We start from the raw sequence: 20865 nt of genomic DNA on the forward strand, positions 1-20865 counted from the left end.
GTCTATTTTCTGGGGAGGGTAGAACTTTTCCAAAAATTTCTTACGCAACAAGTCCCAATTGGATATTACTTCTCCTGGTTGAGTATAAAACCACTCCTTCGCTTTTCCTTCCAAAGAGAAAGGGAAAGCAAAGACCAACACTGTTGCTTCATTCGCCCCATGTCTTCTCGCAATGGCACATGCAACTTGAAAATCCTTTAGATGCTTCAGAGGATCTTTCCCAGGTAGTCCATTGTATTTGGGGAGCAAGTTTATCGTGCCGGTCTTGAGCTCAAAATTCGGATCCAAAGCCGGATACCGGATTTGAAGCGGTTGCAAGTTAATATCAAGAGTTCCGGCCTCCTTCAAGGTGATCCTACAAGGTGGGTCCACCGTGACGGTGTCACCTGAGTCACTCAAAGAGATTTCAGTACTCCCCACAGATGAATATAAGGTCTCCTCGTTGATTAAAGAATGATGGTCATGGATTGATGGTGATAGTGAATTGGTGTGCTCTTCAAGAGAGCCCGATTTACTATTCACAAAAGCCAGCCGATGCCGAGCTTGCCTTATACGAGTTAAAGTTCTTTCAATTTCCAGATCAAAAGTGGCCAAGCTCGGGTCTGGAATCGACCGTGTCATTCAACTAAGGAGGCAATGAAAACACGCAATTATGAAAAGCAAAACCAAAAAAGGCAAGTAAACAAGAACCAACTTAATAATCAACAACTACTTAGACTACTAGAGAGAGAGAAGTAGTATCTACAATTAGTGCCAAGTAGCAAACCAAAATCAAGTGTTCACACTATTCACATATGTATAACAACCAAAATTATAGCACTCATTGCACTTAAAGAGAATCCCCGGCAACGGCGCCAAATTTGACGAACGACCAAATTGCATAGGTTTGGATTTCATAATGAGAATAGGATCGACATTGCAAGTATAGTCCAAACCCAACAATTGATCATCAATCAAATGTAAATTCAAAAGATAGTCACAATCAAAACCAATTCAAAACCGGGAGTGTTTAATTCTCGGGTCATCTCCCAAGGACACTTGAGATCAATGAGTGTACAAGTCCGGTTGTAGTGATCAAGGGGTTTTCAATAAAGAGATGAACATATAAAGCAATAAAAGAACATGCAAAATTGTAATGATTGAACTAATGAAGAAATTAAAGAACCGACTATGCACTATAAACAAGTAAAGTATAAAAGAGATTAACATGGATGTGTATTGTATGAAGAATTGAAAATATAAAAAGAGTCTTGACTTGGAGTGAGCTAAGGATCCTTTCCTTGTTGGAACCACAACTATGACAATTATAATGGATTAATCTCACTTGATCAACCCTCACATCAGAGAGTAAGTTAAATGAGCATAAGTGTTCTTAACCCACAAATCCTAAATTACTTGCTAATTGCCTTAGCAACAAATTAGCGTTGGTGGGAAAAAGAGCAATTAACAATCCAAGAATTGACACTAAATGTTGGACATTCTAACTCTAGAAACCCAATTGCTCACTTTCTCCAAGCCAAGAGCAAAAAATTTAGCCTAAAATCATGGTTGACATTTTGTCAAACACTTGGTGGGTAAAAACATTAAACATGGGAAAAATGAGAAAAGGCTTGAAACTAAAAGCAAAAAATGATCTCAATCAACAAGAATAACACAAGAAAGCATGAAACAAAGATCAAACATCAAATTCTTCAACAAGAAATTGAAATTGCAGAAGAGAAGTAAAATTTAACTATAACTTGAATTATAAGAAAGAGTAAGAATAATGTGACTATAAAGAGTAATAACAAAGAGATACTTATAATGGAAGCTAGCAAAATCCAAGATCAAAAATGGAAATGGCACTTGAATGTAAAACCCTAATATAAACCCTAATAGAGATGATGAAAAACTTAGAGAAAAACTATACTAAAGCTTCCTACTACTACTCCTAACTATCCTAATGATATGCTATGTTATGGTCTTCATTTCCCCTTCAATATGAGCTAAATGGCTTCAGAAATGGGCCTCCAATCCACCAAAATTGCGAGTCACGTGCCATTTTAATGAAGACATGTGCAGACACCTGTGCGTACGCACAGACTTGTGCGTCCGCACACTTTGCGAAAATCCCTTCCTGTGCGTACGCACAAGTAGCTGTGCGTACGCACACTAGGCGATACTCTGAATGACCATGCGACGCGCTCGAAGCGATCCACGCGCTCTAATTGGACGACTGTGCGTACGCACGCAGGTCTGTGCGTACGCATACGTCTCTGAACTCATCTCCTTTGATTCTTCATGTTTCCTCCACTTTGCATGCTCTTCTTCCATTTTCTCCAAGTCATTCCTACCTTATACACCTGAAATCACTCACAAACAACATCAAGGCATCGAATAGAAGGCAAATAGAATAAAATAGATTAAATTAGGTGTAAAAGAGCATATTTTCATAATCAAGCATAAATTGGGGGAAAAGTTCAAAAGCATGCTATTCAAGGGTATAAGTGCAAGTTTATACGATGAAATCCATTCAATTCCAACCAAAAATCATCATCAAATATGGATTCATCAGATACCCCTGTCACAAACTGCACCACAGGCAAAAGAGGTACTGTTGTTTGATTATATTACTTGTCTTTATTCAATATTGTCTCAATACGTCACTGTCTTCTTTTGTTGTTTCAGCCTGCATCAGAGACAATCAACTTGAATCAAAGGCCACCACAACAGCCCATCTTTACACCACAGGTGAACCTGTTGCAAAGGAGGAAGCACCCTATTGTAAGGCCCTCAATGCCTCCCAGATTTGCTCCACCAATGGTTAACCAATCTGCTCAACCAACAATGGGATCATGCCTTCTATTCCACCACCATCAAATAGCATATCTACTGAGACAATGAACGCAGTAAGTTCTAGGACTGCTTCAAGGCTCTTCAAGTTTATTCCAACTCCTGGGTTCATCCCACCAAGAAAGCAATAATCTATGCAGGGATATGATAAACTCATTTCATATGTTTTGTCTATTACTTTGGTACATTCCGCCAATGTTAATTTGGCTTTGTTTTGGAAAGTTTAGGCCCTAAGTAGAAAACTGATAAATTATGTGTTATCTCACTTTTGTAAAGGGTTATATGCTGCCCTGAATATGTGTTGCTATATTTTTAGAACTTTTTTTGGTGTTGCTTTTTCAATGCATTAACCTAATATAATATATAAATTGTGTTTGCTTTTCGTAAGCCTATTGTTAGCTTCATATGTCCACACTAACAAGAATAATGTTAAACAACATAGGTGTTTTATTATCTCCAAACAAAATATCATAACAAGATAACAGTCTTAACATTAATTCACATAGTCATCCTCTAACTTAATGTCCTAAGGAAGTTTGCAACTATAATTAAAAATGCAACAATTGCTGAAACACTAAAACACCTATGATCTCTATACATATGTTTGCATCTCTTAACTTGCAATCCTAAAGCATGTACTGTATGCTCTAGTTCTCTCACTTTTCCATCAAGCATCTCAGCTGCAGCCATGTGCTGATCTTCGGGTTGCTTTTCACTATCATAACCAAATGATTTTGAGCCTTCAAAATCAAACAACGCCACAAAATCATCAAGTCACGCAAAGTATTTGCAGTGTGACCCTGAACTCTACAGTATATACAATTAATGGTAAGAACATGTTACCAGAAGTCACATTAAACGAACTTACCATAAATTCAAATAACCTTAAAGTTGGGACATCCATAAAACAACCTATTAGGGTTAAGCTCCGTCGAAGATAGGAACAGAATTGCATAAGTTCCACAATAGCACCACGGAGCATTGAACCTTTTCTTCTTCTTCGTCTTCCGCGGTCCAACACTTCCAGCAGAGCCGGTGGTTGCACTCCTGCTTTCGTCGTTGACTACGTCTCTTTCAATTTCGTGAAGGGACGTTGAAGTGAGCTCTCTCATGCTACTCATGGTGACTTAGGACTTCACAAATTAGTCAAAACGGGGGAGACGAACACCCACAACGAATAAGAAGTCACCTCCCCTTAAAACGACCACGTTTTATATTGAAGTGGATGCGGATAATTAACCCCCTGACCATTTCAGGTGTCTATGTCTGTAGCAGTCGTCCAAATCAGCAAGCCCACACACGCTCACCGTGACAGCTCGCCGTTTTTCGTTCATTCTTCCTGGAGATTCACTCATAAGGACCACCTTGTGTGATGGAGATATGGGACAGGGACCGAAGTAGATTACAATATTCGTCAGGGGTTACTTTGTCATTGTGCGAAATGGTCAGGGGTTGGGTTGGTAGTTCACTCATTACAAAATACATCACAATATTCAATAACAACACCCACATCAATTATTAAAATAAATTCAAACTTTGAAAAGAACCAGGCACCCCACAAATCGGTAACATGAAAAATCAAAGTGAAGGAGAAAAAGATCTATAATTGAGAAACACAAATATGGACATTGTAGAGGCCTTGACGAACTAGGACTTCGATGAGGTAAGGTCAAGGGACTCAACACCATTGTTGTTGGTAACCAACAAAATGGGCTTGGAAGGATCGAATTCAGGTTCGGGATCGGAATCTCATTCGGTAGAAGAAGCGAGTTCGGGTGGGTCCTCATTGTCTTTGGATTCTTGTTCTTGGGAACCTTTTTCTGGTTTGAAGTATTTTTTGGAGGTTAGAGACGAGGTCAGAGGGTATCATCATCTTGGACGAATGAATTTAAAAATTCGTTGAAACAGGAAGTGAGAAATAACTGAAAATTTAAAAAATTTGAAAGATTCAAAAAACTCTAATAAGGATGAGAGAAAGGGAAAAAAAATAGAAAAAAAAAAGAAAAAGGAGAAAGTGTGATAAAGCGTTGAGAATGAGAAAAGTGAAGAAAGAAAATAAAATTTGGATAGAAAACAAAGAAAGAAAGAAACAAAGACCGGTTCTCCCGGCGATTACGGGAAAACAGAGGACAAAGAAAGTGGTTTGCTTTCAGAATTGGAAAAAGGGTTCTTCAATTTAATAACAAACAACAAACCGATCTAACTGAAGCTCAATCATTTAATTCCTTACAATCTCCCAAAGCTTCGGTTTTTACTTCTTAATTGTTTAGTTTTTTAGTTAATTAACCCTAATTAAATTTGAGTAAAGAAGTGTTGTTGACTCACTCTAATTAATTACGCGTACCAATTGATTATTTGTTTATTATTATTACTGTAACTTTCAGTATTGGATTTTGCCGTCTGATATGTGGGTATTCTTGTTATTGTTGTGGAAGGTTCAAACAAAGAATGATTATACTCATGGAAAATTTATTTGATGACGCCATTCATGCACTTTTTTGTGCACAAAAATTCAAACTTAAGACTAATCAATTAACTAAAATGAAAAGCTAATACCCCAACAAATATATGCTAGGTTGTAGAGATAGTAACTATAATTATTCCAAGGTATTAGGTTGTGATTTAAGAGAAAAATCTTAAACGGTCCTTGACAATTATTTCAAAAAATAACGAAATTTTTAAAAAAAATATTCAATTTGGTTCCTAAACTTTATTTTTATAAGATTGATTAATTCATGTGTTAGTGTATTAAAAAAATTAGATTAGATATTTACTCATGTTTTAATTATTCATTTAACAAAAGATTAACAAATTAGAATATGGGCTTAATTAATAACTTTTTTTTCTTATAAACTTTATATTTTTATTGTTTATGCCATTTACAACCTTTAAAAAAAATGTGCATGTCACCTAACTAGATATCACTTTGATGATGGAAATTTTACATGCAGTTTCGTATCAAATTGATAATTAAAAACTATTAAATAATAATTGAGTTAAATTTATCAAATAATTTAACCATCCTTCTAGCCTAAATAATGGTCTAAAAAGTAGATCAGAGTAGAAGCAACTTAACAAAATGCTTGAAAGAATAATAAATATTGTGCATGGGAGAAGGATTCATGTTTTAACCTTTTAATTAATATAATGTCGGTCAGGTAAGTGCTAGTATAATGAGACAGCACATTATGACTGGCATAACTCAACAGTTTTTGCTGAGGTATAAAACTCCATTCCTAACTTCTGTCGTAAAAAAAATTTAATAATACCTAACATTAATGCATCATCAATATCCCAATCCATCTAGCAATTTCTTATTTTTGTATATATCTATAATATCTATGAATGCACCTTTGTACCCAACATTTTTCTTTTTAATTTAATTTTCTATACCTATATTTATCCTACGAGTATACATATAATACAATGATTCAGTCAATTGGTCAAACCAAGTTGAATGCGAATAATAGTTCCAAAATTGTTGTGAGGACTCAAACTTCATATCTTCTAAGTTATAAAACTTCAGAAAATATGTCTGTCCTAACTTGGTATTTGAATAATTATAAGTTTTGTTTTCTCTGGAGACGGATTGAGGAATCACGGATCAATACCAATCAATTTATAATGATATTATTAACACAGCTCAATCTATTAGCAGATTGCATTATTATCTTAACGTGCATGACGTTAGTGGTTGTTAGTGTTGTCATCAATTCAAAGTATTTGTGTGTGATAGTAGTAATTAGTGTGCAGTCATATTATTTTTTAGGAAAAATATATGGAACCAACTAATAATCAGCCAAAAATGAAACAACATAATTAATTATAATTAGTTTTATTAATTTATAATTTAATTTGTTTTTTAAATTATTGTTGACCACGTTCAAAACATGAGGGAAGATACGCTAGTGATAGGAGAGAATCACGGAACAGATGCTTTGATCATTCATTAGTTGGTTCCATATAATTAATTATGTTTTATTAATGCGTAACACATGAAACATAGAAATCATATCCAAAATCATCCAATTTACAAGAAAAAGAAACATCCGTGTGCATACAATAGCAACATCCGGTTAAAATTACCGGTGCCTCTGATTTACCAGTTGGCTGATTCTTGACTTATATAGAGTTGGTTCCTAGTATTGTTGTATTTTTTATTAGTGGTTGTTAGTCTCATATATATTTATTAGAGTTAGCCAACTAAAGTTAGTTTACCTTTTTTTTTTACTTATTTTTTTACTCTTATATAAATCCTTTTAATATATTGATTGCGTTGAGATTTACCACTATAGCAAAATGCAAAGTTTTGTTCATATCTTTCTTTTTTTCTTATTATTTTCTTTTCTATTTTCTTTTCTAATCACATCATCTTTACACACTCTCACCCAACTCAAACATTTATGACTGAGTTTTTTAACACATGAAATTATTTGTTAACTCGTGCCATGTGACACCGTGGTAGCTTATGCTGTGATTTTAAGATTGTCAAGAAGTTGCAATCACAATTCAATGATGCATCAAAATGCAACAAACGGGAAGACACAAAAATATTTTGACAACAAAACTTGTGTGTCCATTTATTCTTGACAGCAAAGCTAATATTAAAGTCTTGCACTGAAGCAAGAACTGGCAAGAAGAAAAGAAAAGAAAATATTTACAGAAGGGACACAAGTAAAGAAAGCTCTTACAGTCACAGGGGTTATTTAATCAAAGGTAACGAACATCTTTTGTCACATGCAACTGTCTCTGTGTCCCTATCAACTATTACTCTTCCTACCCTTTCGTTTCTTGGTTCTGCTTCTCAATGCTGACACACGGGCCCTGTTCACAGTCTCCTGAAATTGAGAAAACCAGCTTGGTTTCTAAAAAGGAGAGAACACGTGAAACAACAAAGCAGACATGAGCCATAATTCTTACCCTTGATACAACCACATGTTTCAATGCACCAACCAGCTCGAACAAATACTTGTATGCAGACCGGTGCGGCTCCTATAGAACAAACCTTCGAGTAGGGATTAGCATATTAACAAAAATGCGCACAGAATGCAGAGGTTAAGGCCTGCATTTCCAATATTATTTAGTAGACAGTCTTATTGAGTTGTTTTTCGAGATCCTGTAAAAACGGGTTGTTTCCATAGCTTGGTGCTCTTTGAATTCCGGCCAACCTATTGAGCAGCTTCCTTTTTTTTCAGACCCTTCGCCATCTCTAAAAAGGGCATAACTGAGACTGTCTTGCTTCTTCCAATTCAACTTAAGAAATTCCTCAAAATCTGAGTGCATATTCCACGTTGCCGCATACCTAAAAGGTTTTCTCTCAAGTCTCAACTGTGTTTGTGGGGGTTCCAGGGTGATGAGTAAAGGATGGTAGTCTGAATTTGATCTTGCTAAGATTATCTACTTTTGCGTCTAGAAATTTAATCCTCCAGGCTACATTTGATAAAGCTCTATCCAACCGTTTGAAAACTCTCTCTAAGCCTTCCCATTGCAGTCCTTTCCAAGTGAATTTTGAGCCAACATAACCTAAGTCAATTAGGCCATAACTTCTAATCCAGTCATCAAATTTCCTACAAGCATTAATATCCACCCTTGCTCCTCCCTTCTTTTCATCTGGGCTAGCAATTTCAGTAAAATTCCGGACAAGAAGCCATTCTTCATTGATATTAATCATCTCGTCGGATGGTTATTATTATTACTTCAATAAATTGGACCACTAAACATACACAAGAAACAAGCCCAGCCACTATGGACCCCAACCCACCTATTAGATTAGGTCCCTTTCTTTCACATTTTTTTTTGGGTCTCGTTCACATTTTTCCTTTAAATCTCACTATCATCATTCAAAAACCTAATTGCATGCCAGCTTAAAAAAATGTAATATTTCTCATATTAGACCCATTGCTAATATCTCTCAAGAGGTTTAAGCAAAAAAAAATCGCAGGCCCCAGCTGAACAGCCCGTCTTTCATGGCAAAAAATTTAAGACGCATTACATAACACACTATCAATGCATCAATAAAATAACTATTTTTTACATTGATCGCGTGAATGGTCATCCAAAAGAACAGATGTAGTGCATCAAAATTAAACTCAAAATTTAATGCCTGACCAACAAAACAGGAGCCGAAAATATAATTAACGAAAAATGAAAACTTCCCTATTACAGGTTTCATCTTTCTCCTCGTTACGCAAGCCCGTCACGCATCACCACGTGTCCAACCGCAACCACGAAACCAAAAGGCAAACCGCACGTGGGACGCATCTTCTGGAGGGGCGCTTTCTAAAACTCACCTATCAACTATTACTCTTCCTTCCCTTTCGTTTCTTGGCTCTGCTTCTCAATGCTGACACACGGGCCCTGTTCTCAGTCTCCTGAAATTGAGAAAACCAGCTTGATTTCTAAAAAGGAGAACACGTGAAACAACAAACCAGCCATGAGCCATAATTCTTACCCTTGTTACAACCACATGTTTCAATGCACCAACCAGCTCGAACAAATACTTGTATGCAGACCGGTGCGGCTCCTGTAGACCAAACCTTCGGGTAAGGATTAGCATATTAACAAAGATGTTGTGTGATAAATGTACCTGTATATTGGGAGGAAGCGGCAAGCCTTCCACCACGGGGGTCCTCGGAACCTGCATAACTTGAGTGCCACCTAAACCATCTCCAAGCTCAACGCTCCAAGATGGTCCATTGTGTATGCCCAACAAACTAAAATCAAAAGTGGGTCTCGAGCCACCTGGATATGGTCTTTGAGAAGCACAGAAGGCAGAGGTTGAAGCCTGCGTTTCCAATATTTAGTTGCCAATACAGCATGATGGCAAAGAGGAAAATCATGTTCTGGGCATTTTATGTCTTAAAACATGCAAAAAGAAGAAGTTATAAATACAGCTCTAAGTGAAAAAGCAGCACAATACTATCTACTTCTATTAGACAAATATACTTCAGTACTTCTTTATTTATCACGTAAAGAGAAAGCTGAGGAGAACTTATTGGAAAAGTTATTTGCTCACATACTATTTGGGAAGAACTTGGCGCGCGCAAGTCCATCTCATCAGCATCAGAATCAACATAAGGATCCACCTGGGAAGCAAGTATCACAAAAGACAGACGCACTTAACAACAGTCGATAAAACCACTTCAATAATTTCCTTGTCTTTTGGGTACATCACTTCAATAATTTTTATTTGGGCCTTGCTAAGGGTACTTGTTAAGCATGTTACAAGTAGTCAAGTAGAAAGTTTAATAGGAAAAGGTAATTAAATGAAAACATTTGAAGTTTTCTATTCATTGAATGCTACTTTTGTTCTCTTGAACCAAATACCCTTAGGTCACTCTTTAGCTAATCAATTCATAATCACCATTGTCAATGATGCAAAGAAACTTTTTTAAGCACGAAACTCTTGTATAAAGAAAATATTTTACATATGAAACCCCTTTTTTTTAGGGTAAAGTATACCTTTTGTTCCTGAAGTTTGACAAAAGTTTCAAAAATATCCCTAAGTTTTAGTTTGTTTCAATTTTGTCCCAAAAGTTTTCGATTTGCATCAAATATAGCCCTGACGGCTAATTTTCAAAAGATTTAAGACAAATTCAAAAACAATTTCATAAGAACAACCCTTAATACAAGCAAATCAAGTACAATTTTCATGCATTATTGTTAGATTGATCTTAAATTTTTTGAAAATATAGCCGTCAAGGGTATATTTGATGCAAATCGAAAACTTCTGGGATAAAATTGAAACAAAATAAAACCTAGGGGTATTTTTGAAACTTTTACCAAATTTCAGGAACAAAAAATATACTTTATCCCTTTTTTTTTATACCTACAAGTTTCCAAATAAATGATTAGCTAACATTTTTAAGTCTTCTCCCAACTTCAATACAAATCTTATTTTCCGCCCATTGTGGGTTACCCTCAGCTTGCATTTGATCCCCTACAATGTAAGAGAATATGCTGTTTAATCTCTGAATGTTTACTAGATAAGAACTGATTACCATTGGTCTTTCTGCAGCTTTGAATGAGAAAAAGGAAGGACTTGAAAAATCTGGAGACTGCAATATTGCATATGCTCCTTCATTATTATATCTCTTTTGACCAAACTGCAACATAGAAGACCTTTCAAGAGATATGCTACTTCAGATGCTGCAGATCTCAAATTCCCAATTCCTTGTAGAAAGTTATGCTTTATCAGTCAAACACAATAAGAGCGTGATGCTGTTTTGTTTCAAATCATAAAACACCTCTCTGTAATAATTTCCATTTGCAGAGCTGCTACTAGCTAATAAAATCCAGACATATTGATTTTGACTGAATTTTCCATCATTTCAAGGTTATGGAACTTGAAGACATGCATTCCAACATACTAGATTTCCAAGAAAATATAAAAAAAACAAACAAACAAACAATAGTATAAACAGAAAAGTGCTAGTTACATATACACATATGAACCTGTGGGTAGTCTGGAGCACTAAAAAGTGTATATAGCTTTCCAGTTTCTACATCGTGATCCAAGCTATATCCAATAATCATGTTCCCAAAATCATCCTGACCAGCCCTTGCATCAGGCCCTTCATGTGATCTGATGATCAGCTATGCAGCAAGAATTGGACACCACCAAGTATTAGCAGCAACAGAATTTCAAGTTAAGGAAAATAAATGAACTGAAACTAAATCAAGTAAATATGAACTACAGAATTAGGCCATTTTAAAACCAAGTTTGATTAATCAGTCAAATAATAGTTACTAACTTGTGTCATTCTTTCATAGACATCTAAACACGCAACCCATCTAGAATAATGACAGTTATGAAAGGCAACTTTTAACAGAAAATTTTCAACTTTCGCGAATAAGTTATGCTTATCCCTTATACACCAATTTAAAACACAAATATAAGTTTGCAACATTATAACTTTTAAATAATACCTTTAAATTGTGTTGTTTTAAGAAAGCCTCAGTGCAATCAGGACCCCACCATAAACCATATTTTCGACCTGCATTCTCCCTTAGACCATTCCTTTTAGATGGTTTTGACCAGAGGATGTCAGTCAATAATATATTAGGACCTTCATAAGGGGAATCAATACAAGCTCTTTTAACTTCAGATAGCTCAGCCAAAGAACCAAGATCCACCCTTTGTGTCTTCCTATGTTTTGGCTTTCGTGAAGGAGCAGAATGTTTGCTACGGAAAAACCCTCCATGAGTAGTATAAACACAGTTTGCTATAACTGAAGCTAACGGAAGCACCTTGAAGCACTCCAAAAATTTGGTGTATACATGTTCTCCTTGATTACCATATTTGGTCCATACTTCGTTCTTAAGACCATACCTTCCAGTGTAATATCTCGATTCATGATTTCCACGGAGCAGATATATTCTGTGAGGCATCAACACCTGAATATGCAATGACATATTTTACATACTAATAAATACTCTGAAGTTATATAATACTAGTGTGGTTGCTAGATCTATAAAATATTTCTATTTCGCACAATTTAGTTAGTTTTGTTTGTATCATTACTATAATTATTTGCATTCAGGGATATCAACATTTATGGAATTTCACACTGACAACCATACCTTCCAAGCTAGCAAGACCAAAAGTACTTCAATGCCCCAAGCTCCTTTACCTACATAATTCCCATTGAAAACATAAAATTGGCTCTCCGAGGGCACTCCTGCATGCTTGAAAAGAGACAATAAATCATGAAACTGCCCATGTATATCGCCTACTACGATGACCCTTGAATCTTCTCCTTCACAGTCAACCTCCACACAATTTGGTTCCTCACATAAAATACTGGAAGCAGCATCTGTCAACTTATCCACCAAAATGGTTGGCACAACATTACAAAATGCAGATGGCAACATCTTCTGTGAAACGTGCTCAAATATGGACATCATATCCCGAACCCATTCTAAAGTGATACAATCGTCAGGAGGCCACAGAAGAAATTGCTGGAAGCATGATGGCGATAGAGACTCCTGTGCGACATTCATCCCATTTTCAAATCTTAAAACATGTTCCATATCTAACATATCATCATCATTACTCATGCTTTGAGCCCCATCAATCAAAGCATCCCCGATCTTACTCGACTCAACCACAGGACTATCTCTCATCCCTTCATCCAAAAGTGCAACCTGTAAAACTGATCATATACCTTAAACCTAGCCAACTTAGGGAGAACACATTTCAAAGCTACTATAAGATAAGCAGCATAAACCCCTTACTTGTTCTACAAGTAAATTAGGCCTAGTTATTGCAACTCTAGGCTGTTTATCAATAATCCGATGAGCAATTTCTTTCATTCTCAACACTAAATTCATCTGTTGGTCGTCCAAGCCTTCGTAAGACATCCTACCCAGTAATCGAATGATATCCCTCGATGCACACACCTGTATCAAGTCAATCGAGACAAATATAAAACATTCATCTAGACAATATCCATAATGAATCCATCTATGCAAGAAGCACTTCAAACCATTTTCAAGATGCTGTGGCGCAAGGCACGAATCACATCATTCCTAGTCACCTGCAAAAACACCAAGTGCATTTGCATTGTCATCAGTCATCAGGGACATGGCAAGTGAAAATGTATGCATAAAATTTTCTGCAGCTATCTGACCATCTTATTTACCTTCCTATTTTGATCATCAACAACACCGCGTGCAATTTCTCTCATCATTACCAAGGAATGGATTTGCTGGTCATCTAAATTCACCAAAGACATTGAGTTTATTCCGTCCAGGATTTTGTGGCATCCAGTCTTAATTCTCTCTTTGTGAGGATCCATGACTAGAACAAAACCACTACTATGATCATTAACATGTCTCCAGAAAAACCATTACCCAATGCATCTAAAAAACTTTGAAATAATCAGCCAAATCAAAAAGAGCTTACCCCTGGTTGGAACTCAAGTAGAAATGAGCTGAGAAACTTTGAGTCGCAGTTTAATTTTTTCTATTTTCTGAGATGCATGATCACAAAAGGAAATTAGGGTTCACTTGCTTTGCTGCTGATTCTTACTTCACGAAGAATCTCCGTGAATGATGACTGACATGATCCCATCCTCATCATCTCAACTCCATTGATAGGCATAGGAGTCTTTTTTTTTGGACTGAAAGTGATATGAGACCAATAAATCCCAAGACCCAAAATAAGGCCCAAAGTTTTCCACTGAAGATGAGCCCAATTAAGAATAATGCACAAGATAATCTGGCCCAAAATTAAAATTATTGTCTAGTGATTAAGAAAAAAAAGTTGTAGCTAAACAATTAACAATTTCGAAGATAACAATTTCAATTTAACCAAGTAAACCAAATAATTTAGTCAACTAATTTCGTGCAACCAACACATACTAATAATTTTGAATCATACTCTAGATTTTATATTATTTTTAGCAAAAAAAAAAAAATGGCATGAGTCTCCTTTCAATAGGGAAAGTGTCAAGGATCGTGAAACATTTCTTCAATTACTCTTGAGTCTAGCCTAAACATTATTTCATGCATGCAGTTATTCATATGCATGGAATTTGACCTCTTTGATTCTTCTTCTAGAAAAAATGAATCTTATACCGTAAGGAAATAATTATTCGGTATTGAACTTTCATGGAAGGTTACATATGAAAAGGAAATGCCATGTCAAAATTCCTTTCTTCAAAGAAATAGTAATATATGCAAAAGATCACCAAACAAGCACCAAAAATGACTTTAAATGTGTATGATCGTAAGTTTTCTACTCTAATAATTAAGATGAACACTATAAATTAACAATAATGGTAGCTATTGGCGGACAAAAAGACAACAATTATAAAGTTTACTTGTTATTGGCTCCTCTAAAAGGCTTGCAGTATCATAAGATTACTATATACTTTTTAAGGGAAAAAAAACTGGGGAAAAAGTTATTTATATATTAAAAATTAATTATCGATTTATTTATCATATATTTATGTATATAAGTGTGTTTTTATATATATTTTTAATAAATAAAATATTATTTTATTTCTTAATGCTTAGGTAAAATCCTAATTAAATTATATTCCTAACATTTTAGATGTATTATTTTTATTCTAAAAAGTATGGGGCATCATATTTTAGTCCTAAAAAATTTTAGATAAATTCAATATTATTTTTCTATTAAATTTAACATGAACAATTAGCATATTAAAGAGTCAATAATATTTAATTTCAATACGTAAGTAAAATTGACTTATCAATTATCACTAACATAAAAGTTTTTTCTCTAGAGCTGGTGATTAATTGTTAGGATTTGGATTTTTTTTTCTTTTACAAGAATGAGATTTAAAAGAAGAAGTGCTAGAAAAAAGTTTTGATAATAATAAGGTTGTTAACGTCACGTAACTCTAATAATTGTTTATATTAAATTTAGTGGTAGGATAATATTAAATTTATTTAAAAGTTTTTAAGACAAAAATATGACATTTAAAAAATTAAGAGCCAAATTAAAATTTAATTTAAATATTTATAAACTAAAATAATACTTATTTAAATTTTAATTTATATCTTATATTTTAATATATATTTTAGACTAATAATTAATTTAATAACTTAATTATTTTTTATATACACATAATATAACTAATAAATAAATAAATAAAAATAAGGGAAACAAAACTAGGATGTGTAATGTGAACAAGAAGTGATAGCCATGACTACTCTCAAGTGCTAACATGAATTTCTTATTGCTTTGAGGCCGTGGAAAATGCCTGCACCAAATGGGAAACACAGCACAACACCACCTTAATTTCTTATCTACTAAGTTCGCAACTACATTGGATAAGAAAAAAGAAGCATTGTTAATTTATTATTTCCAAATTATTATTTAGAAAATTCCTAGAAATTGTCCTTGTTTGTTGTTATATGGCACTTTTGATTTGAATGGAGTTTAAGATTAAGATTGATATAGACAGAGTAGGACAAATAACATGATTATTATGACAAATAATATGTAAAAGGATTAGATAGAATAGGAGTATAGGACAAATAATATGATTATTATGACGCGTATATAAATTTTTATTCCACGAGTTCACACACCATTGTTGTTTCATTTTGTTTGTAAGAGCATCTTTCATATCTTGCAGACGTGTTCGCCACTTATATAAATTGAAATCAGGTCGTTATCTAAATTAAGAATGATATTCGCATACTAAAATTAATTATTAAAAATAATTACTAATATATTTATATATAAATATTTGTATAGTTTAATTTATTTTTAATATATTTTATATTAATAATTAATTTTAATATATACGTAATGTTCTTGTATGGATATCTGAAGGGAGAATTCGGTTATTGAGAGTCGTCGCCGAGTTGTTAGTTTTGGTGTCGACCTGTGAGTTTCGTGAAAGTCCGAGCTTTTTTTTAATGAGGGGTCCAATTGCACAGAGCGTGAGCAAGGAATAAGGGGGGAGTGTACCTACAAAGACATCCAAAGCTTAAGTTAGTATTGAGAATTCAATATGTCCTTAAAGGAAAAGATGTCATACCTCTTATAGATGGAGTACTATTGGTCCGTTATACCTTTGTTGGTCGTCCGACTTAAAAGGCAGTTATTGAGTTCTTGATGATGACGTTTTGGTCGGGCGTTACCTTGTTGAAATTGTAACGTGTAACGGCCGAGTTGTTACGAAGATTGCCGAGTTATGGTCATTGATTGCCGATTAATGACGTTGATTGCCGATTAATAACTGTAATGCCGAACTATATCGCCAGCTTTCTGAATAATAACGTGAATAATGCCGAGTTATGAATGATAATGCCGAGTTTATGATGTTGGATTTGTAACGGCCGGATCATAGCCCCCAAATTTGGCCTGGGAATTGTGTTTAATGAAGCAGGTGGTCTTGGAGCCCCCAGTTCAAGATGCTTTGTTAAACCATTAATAAATTAATATTAATGAGAGAGAGAATACTGTGTGTACTTATTAATGATGTGCGTCTTCCCAATGCACATCATATCTCTTGGGGCAGTTGAAGTGACTGTTTGGTGGTATTGGGAAGCGGTTTTTGGGTTTTGAATTTAACCTTTGGAGTTGAAAAGGTTTGGTAGTTTGACATAAGGTTATGTGAGCTTTATCAGAAGAAGTTTGAAGCAAAATATGAGCAAGAGAGTTATTATCTTTTTTTGACATCTGTGTCCTTAGCTTTCCTTCTCTGTTAAAATTGAGAAAGAGCTAAAATTGATGAAGAAAAACTATGCAAAAGAGGTTGAAGATTTGAAAAAGAAAGAGGCCGAGCTTTCCTCTATGACTTCCCAGGTTGTTGCGGTAACAGCGAGATTGAAGGAAGTTGAGGAAATTAAGGTAACAAAAATTTTAGATTCTTTTGTTGAGGGATTTGAAAGGGTTTCCTTGCAAGCAAAGTTTTTGGCTTGCAAGCAAAGTTTTTGGCTTCCAACTGTGATTTTTCCCAGATGGATCCGGGCAAAAATTGTCGGAGATGGAGTTATGGTTGAAGATGATGGAGACGCCGAGGAAGAGGATAGTTAATCAGTGTGTATGTTTTGTTTGTGTATTTAAACATGTATGTTGTTGGATTGTTTTGCTCCTGTAGTGAGCTTATGACTGTTAACTTAATTTTGGTACTGTTTATGAAAACAGTTTATTTGGCTTTTGGTTATTTGCTCATGGTGATTTTGTAGAAAATATATGTTTTTATGATAGGTGAAATGTTGTCTATTGTGATTGTGGCTTGGAGCCGTTTTGTAATGAGATAAAATTGTTTTAATGGTGTAATGCCATTAATTTGATGGAGAAGTATCATTGAAAGGCCGATTAGGCGGACGTTATTGAGATGCCGGTTAATAGGCATTGATAATATTTTGTTTAGATAGATCCTTTTTAATGGTTGGCAGTAGTTTTGATAAAGTCGATTTCCGAGTATTTGCTCGGCAAGCTGATATTAGTTCCGAGTAGTCTGATTTGGTTTAAGGTCGATGATTTGTTTTGACTGATATTTGTCGAATGGTCGGGTTTGGATTATAATCGGCTTATTTGATTGAATGATAGTATCCAAGTGTTCGGATATTAAGATCAGTTATTTGATGGAATGATGGTATCCGAGAGGTTGTATTCCAAGTTAGATCAGTTATTTGTTTGGTTGATAAATTCTGAATGATCGGATTCCGACTAAGATCGGCTGATTGTCTCCGAAAGGTCGGATTTGGAATAAAGTTGGCTATTGTATTGAAAAGTTGTTTCCGATTGATCGGAATTGAATTAAAGTCGGATATTTGATTGAATGATAGATTCTGAATGTTTGGATTCAGAATATTGATCGGTTGGTTGTTTGATTGAGATTATCTGAATTATCGGATTTAGAATATAGATCGGTAATTTGTTTGTATCGGAGTGTTCGGTTTCCGATTAAAATCGGCTAGCGGAATGACTGATTGTATCCGATTGATCGGATTCCGATTAAGATCGGTTGTTGGAATGATTGATTGTATCCGATTCATCGGATTCCGATTAAGATTGGTTAGTTGTTTATTTGATAGTATTCGAATGGTCAGATTGAGAGTATAGGTCGGCATTATATGTATGTTATAAATGAAGGAGAAGTATGGAATGGAAAAAAATAATGATTTGACAAAATAAGAAATTTATTTATTGAGGAACCTTTGATTTCAAAGGCCCAGGTAGGCTAGCCTCGTTAAAACCTCTCAAAGCAAAACCCTTGTGGGAAAAATCTTGGTAGTAGGAAAAAGAGTACTGACCTGTCCCTTGTATTAACTGTAATATAACTTTAAAGAAGATACATTCCAAGTGTTAGGGAGATCTTTACCCTCTAAGGTTTGTAATCGGTAAGCTCTATTGTCGATGACTTCTGTGACTCAGTAAGGGCCTTCCCAATTAGTTGCTAGTTTGCCATGTACTGATGGTCTTCTAGCTTGTTCTGTTTTTCTCAGCACAAGGTCGTTGACTTGGAAAGACCTTGGCTAAAGTCTCTGGTTATATCTTTGGGCTATGTGTTGTTGCATGGCCAAATGTTTGACTGCCGTTGATGATCTGATTTCTTCTGCGAGGTCGAGTTCGGTTTGCCGAGCTGTGTCTTTTGTAGTTTGGTCGGCTAGTTCAGTGCGTAGTGAGGATTGAGAGATCTTCACGGGTATCATTGCGTCGGAACCGTAGACTAGCCGGAAGGGTGTCTCCTTTGTTGTTGAGTGGACAGTGGTGTTGCATCCCCATGTGATCTCTGGGATGAGCTCGACCCAGAGGCCTTTTGCGTCATCCAATTCCTTTCTTAGAGCGTGTAGTATTACTTTATTTGCAGCTTCAGCTAACCCGTTTGTTTGTGGGTGCTCTACTAAGGAAAAATGTTGTTTGATTTTCAAGTCCTGCAAGAAGGATGTGAATTTTTGATCAGCAAACTGGCGACCATTATCGGTGATAATGTGTCGAGGAATGCCGAATCGACAAATAATATATTTCCAGACAAAAGAAAGCATTTGTTGTGATGTAATCTTGGCTAGAGGTTGTGCCTCTATCCATTTGGAAAAATAATCAATTGCTAAAACGAGGAATTTTACCTGTCTTGTTGCTGTGGGGAAGGGGCCGAGGATATCTATGCCCCATTGGTTGAACGGCCAACTTACCTTAGAACAGTGTAAGAGTTCGGCCGGGAGATGTGTGATCGGACTATGTTTCTGGCAGTTGTTACACCTTTTAACTTTTTTGTGGCAATCCTGCTGCATTGTCGGCCAGTATAGTCCAGCTCTGAGTATTTTTGAAGATAGACTTCGGGCTCCGAGGTGCGTACCACAGATCCCTTCATGTGCCTCGGCAAGTGCAAGCTCAGCTTCTGTTCTGCAAAGACATTTTAGTAATGGACGAGAGAATCCTCGCTATATAGGCAGTTATTATAAATTGTAAAATAGGAGGCTTGTCGGCAGAAGTGTCGGATATTTTCGACGTTGCCTAGCAAGTTTCCTGTCTGAAGATAGTCCATGTATGGAGATCTCCAATCTGCTTCCTGTGTAACACTTAAGATTTCTGTTAGTTCAATACTTGGCTTAAGCAATGTAGATTGGTAAAGGGATGACCTATTTGGTTGAGTACTGGCGAGTTTAGACAGGATGTCAGCTCGGCCATTGCTCTCCCTGAGTATGTGTTGTATTTCGTATTTAGAAAATTTTGAAAGTAAATTTTGTATGATGTCAAGGTATTCAGAAAGCAAATGGTCATTTACTTGGTATAAGTTGTTTACCTGCTAGACGATGAGTAAGGAGTCGCAGTATACCTTAAGTTCGGCGATGTTTAGGTCGGCAGCGAGTCTAAGGCCGGCAATTAAGGCTTCATACTCACTTTGATTGTTGCTTGCTTTGAATGAAAAATGGAGGGAATGCTCGATAACGTTGCCGTTGCCATAATCAAGTATGATACCTGCTCCACATCCTTGTGGGTTGGAGGAGCCATCGACGTATAAGGACCATTTGATGTAGTCCTCGGCTGTGTCTGGTACTGAGAACTCGGCGATAAAGTCGGCCAAGAATTGGGATTTGATAGATGTTCGGCCTTCGTATTTGATATCAAATTCCGAAAGTTCAACCGACCATTTTACTAGTCGGTCAGCCAGCTCTGGTTTTTGAAGGACTTGGCGTAAAGGGTGATCTGTTCGAACAAGGATTTCATGACTCTGAAAATATGGTCAGAGTCTTCTGGCCGAGAAGACAAGGGCTAGAGCCAACTTCTCAATGGTCGGATATCGAAGCTCAGCATTCTGTAATGTTTTGCTGGTAAAATAGATCGGAAACTGCTGCTTTTCCCTTTCTGCCACAAGAGCGGAGCTTACAGCCCAGTTAGTGATGGATAAATATAAGAATAATCGTTCCCCTTTAATGGGAGTTTGTAAAATGGGTGGTTTTGAAAGAGTTTCTTTGATTATTGCGAATGCTTGTTCGCAATCATCAGTCCATTGGAAAGCTTTTTTCTTTTTTAAAGTTTGGAAAAAACATAAAGACTTAGAAGCTAGGCAGGGTAAAAATCTAGAGAGTGCAGCAAGTCTC

The 20865-nt window shown here is 35.7% G+C and overlaps 1 protein-coding gene across 9 annotated transcripts; it reads right to left on the reverse strand.

Annotated features, from left to right (window-relative positions):
* Positions 1-7778: 7778 nt before the first annotated feature.
* On the reverse strand, positions 7779-13922 carry LOC130944587 (serine/threonine-protein phosphatase 7-like). 9 transcript variants are annotated; one of them, XR_009072068.1, is made up of 12 exons: positions 13739-13922; positions 13476-13633; positions 13320-13370; positions 13069-13233; positions 12415-12978; positions 11761-12228; positions 11287-11427; positions 10833-10937; positions 9848-9917; positions 9419-9689; positions 9284-9355; positions 7785-9203 (listed from the first exon to the last, which is right to left on the reverse strand). XR_009072068.1 is itself a non-coding variant. In XM_057872968.1 (12 exons), the coding sequence occupies exons 2-12, from the start codon at positions 13629-13631 to the stop codon at positions 9126-9128; spliced, it is 2064 nt and encodes a 687-aa protein (XP_057728951.1). In that variant the 5' UTR covers positions 13632-13633; positions 13739-13922; the 3' UTR covers positions 7796-9125. The 9 variants fall into 9 exon arrangements, 4 of the variants coding, with proteins under 4 accessions (XP_057728954.1, XP_057728950.1, XP_057728951.1 ...); XR_009072071.1 differs by having other exon boundaries at positions 7789-9203; positions 9419-9616; XM_057872968.1 differs by having other exon boundaries at positions 7796-9203; positions 9419-9616; positions 9852-9917.
* Between the last annotated feature and the right edge of the window lie 6943 nt (positions 13923-20865).

The sequence above is a fragment of the Arachis stenosperma genome, chromosome 8 (genome assembly GCF_014773155.1).
Source record: "Arachis stenosperma cultivar V10309 chromosome 8, arast.V10309.gnm1.PFL2, whole genome shotgun sequence".
NCBI lineage: Eukaryota > Viridiplantae > Streptophyta > Magnoliopsida > Fabales > Fabaceae > Arachis > Arachis stenosperma.